General features: G+C 50.2%; 1 protein-coding gene across 1 annotated transcript; it reads right to left on the bottom strand.

Annotated features, from left to right (window-relative positions):
* Positions 1–9920: 9920 nt before the first annotated feature.
* On the bottom strand, positions 9921–10406 carry Rpl27l1 (ribosomal protein L27 like 1). Its single transcript, NM_001408893.1, has one exon. It carries the CDS (start codon positions 10368–10370, stop codon positions 9960–9962), a length of 411 nt encoding a protein of 136 aa, NP_001395822.1. The 5' UTR covers positions 10371–10406; the 3' UTR covers positions 9921–9959.
* Positions 10407–10621: the final 215 nt, after the last annotated feature.

The following is a 10621-nucleotide window of genomic DNA, read 5'->3' on the forward strand; positions in this document are numbered from 1 at the left end:
TCACTCCTGGGCTGCCTCACCTGGCTGTGGGCTGCTGCTTCTCTGGTTGACTCTTTGGTCCCACAGGCAGTCATCTCCAGTGTAGGCTTTTCTCACCCAACATCTAGCCAGCATGAAGTCATGGAGACATGGACTGGGAGTCACAGATCATGGTGGCCTAAGGGGTTGGAATCCCAGCCGTTGGGTTTCCTGCCTCTACCGGGTTCCTACCTGCCTGGGAGCCTGCACAGTTCCAGCCTGCCGTGGGTAATTGATGCCAGCTTCCTATTCTGACAGGTAGAAATATGAACTGCTAGACAGTTGGACAAGCCCACGTGTCTGCCGGCCTTCATTAGAGTGCCAGAAGTCATGACATGTTCCCAGGTGGCAAGCCCGTGCCATGCATATGCCCCATGAGCCAGCACCCCCAGTCGGCAAGGTATTCTCCCATAATTTCTTCAGACTCTCGAGAGGCAAACCCCCTCCCCAAAGAAACACATCCATGTTTGTTTTCCCCGCCCTGTGCCAGGACAATGTTCTTTTCTGCAGGAGCAACCTCCTTGTATTGGAATGGAAACCTGGAGACTCCTTTAGCAACTTCCAATGGATACTTGGCTTTTGCTTGTCTAGCTGGGCTCCTGTGCCCATGCACAACATCTCTCTCACAGAAAACCTTCCTTGCCAACCCTTACTGTCCCTCAGAACATTCCCTAACTTTACCGAGTGTCCAAGCTTTTTGCATGTTTTGCTGGCCCTATCTCTGTCTAGTCCTGTCCCTAGTCCTGATGAGGTAACTTGTAGCATCTCTAAGTAGGTCAGCCTCAGCTCATGACCTTTAACTCCTCTCAAGGAGGCGCCCTGCTGTGTTTCTACTCTTCTTATATTTCACCCCCACACACATTGTCTTCATGCTTGGCTTCCAGCTTCACTGAAGACTCGGGCTGTGCACCTCACCTCAGTATCTCTGTGCATGTCCTCCCTTCCTCCCTCCCTCTCTCCTCCCCTGTTTGCCTCCTAAGGAGGCATCTCTCCTCCCCTCCATACTCACCCTCTAATGCCATCAATTATGCCCTTCTTTTTGTATTTTCACCTCTCCCCCTTCCTTGAGTGCTATTTCCTCCTCAGCCTATAAGGGTTTTCAGCTCTCCCCAATCCTTCAAAGAGACCCTCCTTTGACCCTGCCTCCCCCTCGGGCTGGGCCTTCTCCTTTCCCTTCCTTTTTCAGTTAGACTCTCAGGCAGGGCTGTCTTTCTCTGTCTCAGCTCTAGGCCTCCCACTCTCGCCTCAGTCTACTTCAGTATAGCCCCCAAACACACACCTCTTGCTGGAAAGTATTCTGTCACAGGCATCGGTGATCCCCTTTGTCACCAAATGGAGTGACCATCCTCACATCTGTCCCTGCCAACTGTCCCTTTTTGCTTGCTCTTCTCCACCCTGCCTTGGCTTTGAGTTCTCTTGTCTTCCTTGCTGCCTCCTGTGGCTCCTTTACTCTTTTTTTCCCAAAGTGCCATCTTTGTTCTATCTGAGGCTATTGGCTTTCTTTTTCTTTTTCCAGAGCAATAATGTCCACTCCAGCCACAGCTTCTGGCTTTTTATTTTCTCTCTAATCTGCTTCCTTCTTTCTAACCCCATTTTCTTTGGTTCATTCAACAAATGGCAATTGAATCCTTTGTAATAGTCATTGTCCTATAGTCTGGGGCAACCACAGTAAACTAGACAGTCAACACGTTTGCCCTAATTACACATCCATTCTGGTGAGGACAATAGAGAAGAAACAAATATGCAAGAAGACAAGGAAGGACTAAGTGGATCACCGTTACAGAGACTAATAGGAGAAATGTATTTTACCTATGATGTTGAGTGAAGGCCTGTATAGGGAGACGATATTTAAACTAGGAGCTGTAAGCTAACCAAATGTCACCAAAGAGACGGAGTGAAGAAAACTGAAGAAAGCACCTTTGAAACAAAGAGAATAGCTACTGCAAAGGCCTTGTGCTAAGGACTGAAATAGATGCCAGTACAGGAGAAACATGGATGAAAGGGAATCATGGAACCCATATGGTCAGAAGGAAGTGGGTACCACACATCTTGGAAAGAGGCTTGTCTAATTCAAAGCCCAGGAAGAACGCACAAGTTGGAAGTTACAGAGAAGGAGAGTCTGATAAACATTTTTTTTTTTTGGTTCTTTTTTTTCGGAGCTGGGGACCGAACCCAGGGCCTTGCTCTTCCTAGGTAAGCGCTCTACCATTGAGCTAAATCCCCAGCCCCGCCTGATAAACATTTTGAAAACCACTCTGGTGATTGCTAGGAGATCAGATTGTAGCAGGGCACAGGAAATAGGGGCAGAGATAAGGAGGCCCACACAGTTGTTCCCACTGCACAAGCAAGGGAGGCATGGATGGATGACATTTATTGGAGGAATAGGACCTACTGTTCATCTGAAGGTGGGGGAATGAGAAGAAGGAAAGAGTCTACAATAACCCTGAGGCCTTTGTTCCAGCACCTAAGTCCGTTGTGCTGTTTCCGAAGATGGGAAGCCGTGGGGGTCCACCAGGATTTAGGGTGAGACAACACATCTCTCCCTGAAGCATTGAAATCAAGGCATCAAAGTAAATGATTAGTTAATGAGCCTGGAGATCAAACAGGCTTGGGAGGGTAATGGACACTTGGGGATGCAAGATTCTCAGTGACTTTAGAGATCCTGAGACTGCCCGAGCTAACTAAGGGAGAGAACCTAGCACACGTGTTTAAGGGGATGCCATAGGTGTTGCAGAGTAAGGAACTGAGTGGCTGGGAGGTTGGAGGAAAATAGTGCATTGTCACAGGAGTGCGGAAGGAATTGGACAACTTTGGGGAGGTTGGCTGAGAGGTGATGCGAGCTAGTTTGTAGCGTGTAGATGGAGCTAGCTCATATAGAGCACCGCCCCCTGATGGGAGCTGGAGTAGGAGCTAAAGGGCTTAACTTAGGTTAACTCCTTTAATCCTCACACCAATGCTACCAAGGTTAGTGCTATTATCAGGCCCACTTTACAGATTAGGACATGGAGTCTCAAAGATCTTAAGTGGCTTTCGAGGTTACCAGTGTTGGTTCAGAGTAGGGTGAAAGGTCAGTCTTCTTTCGGAAGCCCTGCCCAGGCCACTCCCATGGCGAGCTTCTCACAGGAGCTGCTCTTACAAAGGCCGGCTGCATTTAGCAGTCTGGCAGTTGTTGGAGCTCTGACAGGATCTGCTTTAGTTGAAGGGTGAAGAGCAAAGGCAGAATACAGTGGCTGATACATTAACAGGACGCAAGAAGTGGAGACAGTGGAGACAGCTTTTCCTTATCAAGGAAAGTAAAGAAAATGGCTGTAGGTAGAGAGAAGCACACATCGAAAGAAAGACATGTCTGAGACAGGGTCTTTTTGTGTAGCCTATACTGGCCTGGATTTTGAAATCCTCCTGCCTCATTCTTCTGAATACTAGGATCATAAGCCTTATCAATCCACCACTCTCTTCCCTTCTCTGCCCCCCACTCTTTCTTCTTATCCCCTCATTGTCCTTTCTCTTCTCTTCTCTTCTCTTCTCTTCTCTTCTCTTCCCTTCTCTCCTCTCCTCTTTTTTGTTTTTGTTCTTTCCTCTTTTTTTGCCCCTTTTTCTTATCTTCAAAGGGAAGATAACAAATGTTTTGTTTTTTTTTTTAAATGGGACAAAGTCAACAAGGAGAAGGAGCTATGGGAAATAGCCTGGACAAAACGCATGGGTTTTCTGTTCAGATCAAAGAGGATAACCACTGACCAAAGACCCATCCCAGCCAAAGTTCACCTTGACAAACCAATTTTATTGAAACTCCTTCCGAGGACATGGGCAACATATAGGGATAGCCTGCACCCCCAAAAGAGCATCCCCAAGCAATTGTTAACAGCTTTATGTCCTCAGAGAAGGGCTAGACCTCAAGTGGCTTGGTGAGCCCTCAGATGTTAGTGGGCCTGATCTTCTGAGGGGTGGCTGCTATATAATCACAGCTACTCCGATTTCAAGATGCCCATTATTGCCTTGTCATGCCTGGAGGGCAGCTCCATAACAGAGGGTGATATGGGTAGGCTGTGTAGTTGGAAGATCTCGCAGGAAACAGGAGAGAAGCCTAATCTTCCATCAGCTTAGGATCAGGAAGAACTGGTGGGACAGAAGATAGTAGGGTTGCAGAGTTTGTGGGGATAATCAGAAGCATCCCAAGGTACTTGCGGTCTTTTGCTGAGACCAGATTAACAGCAGAGAGAGGCAGGGTCTGAGGAAGGACCAAATGGATGAGACTCACTTCCCTCCAATCGGCCATTGTGTGGCAGACTCCCTGAGGTTCACATCCCTCCAACTGGTCCTTGTGTGGCAGGCACCACAGACTTCACCATTCTTCCCTCATCTTCTTCTTGGCCTGGAGTAGTTTTTGCAGTCCACTTGAATGACTCTAAGCCTTCTTTTGGGAATTCTGTCATATTTATCTTTGTTCCTCCTCCGTGCCAATTTGTGCTGGCCATGCTGCCAAATTTCAAGTTTCTTCTCTTTTCTGCTCTGCAGTTTTCACATTTGAACCACACATTGGTGAGAGCTGATGGCTTCTAATGCTTCTTTCAGCCTTAGTGCTCATTAATGATCTGACCCTTCTCAGATGCTCTTGACATTAGCGCCTGTTGCCTGACCTTCAAAGCCTCAGGATAAAGTGTGTGGAGGGGGAGGGGGTGACTTTTAACCCATATGTCATCCTCTGCAGCCTTAGCCTCTTCAGCTGATGAGGATAGCCACATCTGTGGAGCCCTTTCGGGGATGTATCATGTGAATCTGGGTTCTGCAGATAAGGACACTGAGGCTTGGAGAGGTTGGGTACTCTGCCCAGTGCGTATAAGAGGTAGAGTTTGGATTCTAATATAGCTCTGCCTGGAAGTTCTATGCCAGGCTGCTCCCCACTAATGGTGCCGCTAGCTGACCGTCCATGAGAATCACCAGTGGAAAACCTGACTCAATTGCTCTGGAGTATGGCTTTATCCTTACTCTAAAGTTGGGGGAGTGAGAGCGAGAGAGAGCATGGGGGATTGGGGGGAACAGGACCTAGGGCTTGTACCTGCTAGCTGAGCCCTCTACTGCTGCACTATGTCTCCAGCTCCTTGTGGTTTTTGTCAAGACACCTTTCTAGATTTTATGAGGCAGATAGGATGGAGGCCCACTGGCCTAGGGATGGAAAGCACAGTTCTGAGGCAAATGCCGACCCGAGCAGTCTACTTCATTCTCACAGGCTTGGGGAGGGCATGGTAGTGAAGCTGAAACTGGGAAGGCATGGGGGAAAGCACAACAGGAGGGGTGTTCAGCATTGTTTCTTTGTCCATAGGCATTGGTGCCCTGGGGCTGGCAGGGATCACTCCACTTAGCTCGTGTTTACTTCTTTGCTACGACTAGCTATAGATGGCCCAAATGGTTTGACTCATTATCTAGTAGGGAGTATGTCTTCCCTATGGGCTTGATGCTCAGTTTGAAGCCCCCAGACAGAGGCTTGCTGACTTTCTTCTTAGGTTAGTATGTGGAATAGCTATCCACACATAACTGCTTTGCTGTTGAATGAGCATGCATGCATTCATCTCTTTACTGAACTTGCCCCAACAAGGAGTCCGATCACCGACAGCATCTACACTTAGCTGGGCCAGCTTTTCTGCCCTGGAATCAGGTTCTGGCCCCAGTCTGGCTTCCTCTTTGCTTACCAGCCCTAGTATCTGAGGCCACAGCCTGCTTTGTACTCCAACCCCCAAATCACGATATGATAGAGTCAAGCAACCTTATCCAATTGGGGCATCCCTGTGCCTTTGAGCACTGGTTTCCACATGCCTGTGTACCAGGGTGGGTGCCTCTGAGGTGCTGAAGGCCAGGACTGGGAAGAAGGTTACGCATTACTGGGTGGGCCAGGTGGTTGTGGAGGAAGTCTCTGTCCAGCTGCATATCATAATGCTTGATTGTTCCTGGCTAGGGAGTTGGGCATGCTGCTTGTGTACATATGTGCATGTACGCATGCACATAGAAGACGGGGATCCCTGGGCAGGCAGTGGGTTCTCTCTTTTTCCTTCTTCTCTAACTGCTGTGGGAGTGGGGGCGGCCATGAGCCTGGGGCTGTTAGGCTGCTCACAGCTGGTCCCGATTTGCGGACAATGGGAACTCGATTCAGCTCACAGTGCAGCCCAGCCCCAGCTCCGTCTGGGACTGCTTGAAGGCTTGCACAGGAATGTGGGGTGGAAAGGCTCTGAGGGCTCACTGCTGTAGAAGATGCTGCTGCAAGAAACAGCCTTGCAAGAGAAGAGAGTGAAGCGTGGGGGAGGCCTGCCTGCTGACCTCACCGAGCTGGGGAGGGTGGGGGTGGATTCAGCAGTGACCTTCAGTTTGTATCTTGGAGCCTATGTGGCCTTGCCACTGGGGGAGGGGTGTTGGCTGACATCCACACAGGGGCAAAGACTCAGTCAGTCAAGGGCCCATGGAGTCTCTGGAAAATCTGGGACTGTTAGCCAACCCTTTCAACAGTAGGCCTTCTCCTTTCTATTCCTGTAGCACACTACTCTCTGACCTCAATTTCTGGGTTTGCCTGAATTCCTGTGATTCTAGACCACTGAAGACCCGCAAGGTCCCCCCAGAGGGGACCTTCCTCCAATTCCTCTTCCCTGGCAGGCACAGGGGCACCTGGATTACCCAAGGGGCATTTGTGTATGTATGAGGAGCACACGAGGGAATGGAGATGGAAGATGTACAAATACTGTGAACTGAGCACCTTCTATATACCATGCAGCACTAAGCACTTTACACAGTAACAGACACTCCATGGGGCAGCCAGTCACTCGCCCCGCTTTATAGAGTATGAAACTAAAGATTTGAAAGGAGAATTGGCTGGTCAAGGTCACATGACCAGCGAGTGATTCAGAGTCGAAATCTGAATCCAGAACAGTCTAGATCAGTAGTTCTCAACCTGTGGGTGATAATTCTTTCCGGAGTCAAATGATCCTTTCAGTGGGGTCACCGAAGATGATCAGAAAAGATATGTACATTGTGATTCATAACAGTTAAAAAAAACTACAGTTATGAAGTAGAACTGCAATAATGCTATGGTTAGGGTTACCACGACATGAGGAACTGTATTAAAAGGTCACAGCGGTAGGAAGGTTGAGAACCACTGGTCTAGATGATGATTTCTGCAACAAAGCTTTCTTGGAGGTGCCTTGGGCTGGAGAGCTTGGGAAAAGGCTCTGAGATGAAGTTCCTGGATCCGCCTTCTATGCCTGAGCCCGAGTGTAAATGACAGCTACAAGGCCCAGCTTGGACTTCCACCTCAGGAGGAGCTGGAGGTCTTTCCGGGGATAGTGAGCCTGACCTGGGATAGTTAGGGAGGGTAAAGCTGGATTCTCTTTACAGACAAAGAGGGGTGGTGCAGGCATCCCATGTGTAGGTCTCCTCATCTACCCAGGGGCTGACTGAGTGTTCTGAAAAGCGAGCTTGGCATTGAACTGGGCTCCATTGGAAGATGGGAGTTACTAAGAAACAAGAATTCGGAGAGAAAGAGAGCTGAGTTAGTTCATTAGGGCGACTGGGGACCTTTGTGGTGATGTAGAGGCTCCCTACCCCTGGGCAGCTTTGTCTGTTGCCCAAGCAATGGTCCATGAAAGCAGCCTAGGCTGGTGGTGGTGCAGGGCGGGAGGGTGGTGCAGGGCAACTGTGGCAGGAGGGGAGGGAGCCCAGCATCCCACTCCAGCTCTGAAAACTGCATAGAGGTGGCTGCCTAGCCAGGCTGGACCCCAGAGGGGCAGTATGCTAGGATGATGGCTGCTCTGAGCCTACTCTATTCTCTAGCCAGTTTTGTTAGGAGGAGCTGGGGATTCCCCGTGACAAATATTAGAAACTGAGGTCCCGAGAGCTGATTAGCCAAGGCCTCGAACTCCTGAGTAGCCCAGGCAGAATTTGAATCCTAGCTGAATTGGGTACCGGAAGAAAGCTCAGCTTCTGAGCGGATGTCTGGGGCCAAACTGGCGGGTCGGGGCTGACCGGGCAGAGTGGGTACAGGCTGCTGGGAGGGAGAGCTGTGTGTGTTTGTCTGTCTTTTTGTAGGCGTGTGTGCCTGCGCGCTTCTGTGTGCGTCTCTCCCGGTGGCTGTTCTGCTTCCTCAGCAAGCCCTTCCCTCCCCCCTCCACTTCGTTTTTTCTTTCTTCTTCGCCTTATTCCTCATTGTCGTCTTCTTTTTAATGAGACTTAATTAGCATCGAGTTCCTCCTCCCGCTCCCTCTCCGCCCAGTCTCCGCCCCTGCCCTCCCCTCGTTCTCTGCCCTCCCCTCCCTCCTCTTCCCTCCTCCCGAGGTACAGGCCAAGCGATCTGACGAATGCACTTGAGAACAAAGCGCCAGGCTAATTCGGGGCCTGCTCAGGAAGCCGGGGCTGAGCTGAGATAATGGATCTGAAATAGCCCGGCACAATTATGTTTCCTCAGCCTGTGGCCAGGCGGGTGCAGGCTCAGGCACTAGGGCGGATGACAGGGCGCCTGGCGCAGGGCACCAGATGTGGCTTGCTCACGGTGATGAGGGCCACGCTTCAGCACCCAAAGCCATCCTTTGCTGGCTTTCTTTGGAGCTTCTCTCCTTCTGGGAAGCCTCCAGTCTGTAGCAGGGAGACTCCAAGGGTCACTGAGGCTCACACACTCAACCACAGTCACCAGAGAAGTTAATGGAAAAGCTGAGACCAGAATCCCAGAAGCTAGGCTCACTGATCTCACTTCCTCTTGCTTGGCTTTGCTGTTCCATGGAAGGTATGGAACAGGGCTCAGGGCCACCAGTACGGCCTCTCTAGGATAACAGAGCCTCCCAGGATGGCCAGAGAAGGGGCAACTGGGGCTCTTCCGGCATGCCAATCATGACAGGACATTGGCACTGTGCCCCTCAGAGGGATGGTTTAGATGTCACTTAGGTATCCTCTGCATGTGTTTCCTGAATCCCATCCGGAGCGTGATGCCAGACGGAGGACAGATGAGTGAGAACCTGGCTTTGGAGGAAGAGGGATCCCATGTCATAGGGATCTGCCCCCTCTTGCCTCTCTGTCCGGCCAGCCATCGTGCCTTCTTCTTGATGACAGACACTGCCTGGGGGCTGGCGATGAGAAGAACCATGCACTTTTAATGCTCCAAGGTGACTGTCAAGGCCTCTTCCCAGACCCAGAACTGGATGCTTATTTGTAAACATGTGCTCATTTTGCTTCCTTTTGCATCTACCCAGTAGCCAGGCTCAGTACGAGGCTCACTTGGAGAAACTGAGGGGTACATACGTGTGGTGAACCTCTGTGGCGACAGTTAAGGCCAAGTAGCCCTGACGGGATGACGAGGATGAGGATCTAGGAAAGCTGCTTCGAGAAGGTCACATTTGAGTTAGCTGTGGAAGCAGCAAAGGGCTCTTCCAGCGAAAGAGGAACTAGAGAAGGCAGAGGGTATAGTGAGAAAGCTCTAAGGTGATGCACACTTTGTCTCCTGGGGCTAGAAGGAAGCAGTGGTGAAGGATCCACTGGGCAGGCAGGCTGGACTTGCACACAGACTTGTCTGGACGTGGGTGGGCAGTCAGCCCTGTAAGGGTCACCTCCTGATTCTTCCCTCTCAGCCCTCAGCTCTAACCATATGACACAACCTGAACTTCAGTCCTGGACTGCTGTTCTCCAAACAGAAGTCAGGGCTTTCTGCTGGCCTTTCTTTCCACTATGAGCTTCATTTCTCCTCCTGTTGCTTTAGCCTGCTGCCCCCGGCTCTGACTCCTCTCTTTGACCATGGCAAGCCCAGAGGTGAATGGGTGAGTCTTGCTCTATGCGTATGTACTCAGATGAGCCTGTCACAGCGGCTTGCATTTCTTTAGTTCTTTCCTACCTCTGGGGCTATTTGGGGCTTCATATACCATTCTTAATACCGTATCACCTTTTTTTTTAATTTTTTAATGACGAAAACAAAAATACATCTAAAAGTGAAGCTTCTGGAAAAACCATTTGTTCTTCCCTGTCTTGTATCGCTCCTCAAACTTGACCTTGGCCTCCCGCCTGGCCTTGCGTTTCAGTGCTGGGTCTCTGAACACATCCTTGTTGACAACAGTTTTGTCCAAGGGGATATCCACAGAGTACCTTGTGGGCACGAGGTGGTTGTAGTTATAAAGTTTCACAAAGGACTTGATCTTGGATCGCTTGGCGATCTTCTTCTTGCCCATGGCAGCTGTCACTTTTCTGGGATAGTGGTCAATTCCAGCCACCAGGGCATGGCTGTAAGGGCGGTCGGAGGTGCCATCATCAATGTTCTTCACGATGACGGCTTTGCGTCCGGAGTAGCGTCCAGCCAGGACCAGCACCACTTTCCCGGGTTTCATAAACTTGCCCATTTCAACAGCAAGCAGCCGGCACCCAGCAAAAAGGAAAGCCCATATCACCTTTCTTAAATCAGGATCTCAGTTAAGAGCCATTCTGATCATGGATTCTGATGATTAATACATGTCTCCCAGAGCCACCGTGGGAACAGGTCTATGTTGTGAACTACAGAGGGATATCTGGCCAAGAATGTGAGTGGGGGCTGGTAGTCAGCTAGCATTCTGCTTCTTAGCCTTGTGCAAGTATAGACTACCTCTGTCTACTG

The sequence above is a fragment of the Rattus norvegicus genome, chromosome X (assembly GCF_036323735.1).
Source record: "Rattus norvegicus strain BN/NHsdMcwi chromosome X, GRCr8, whole genome shotgun sequence".
Taxonomy (NCBI): Eukaryota; Metazoa; Chordata; class Mammalia; order Rodentia; family Muridae; genus Rattus; species Rattus norvegicus.

Excerpts from the sequence above, each read along its gene's own strand:
- Rpl27l1 (NM_001408893.1), bottom strand. The coding sequence starts at position 10,370 with ATGGGCAAGTTTATGAAACCCGGGAAAGTGGTGCTGGTCCTGGCTGGA.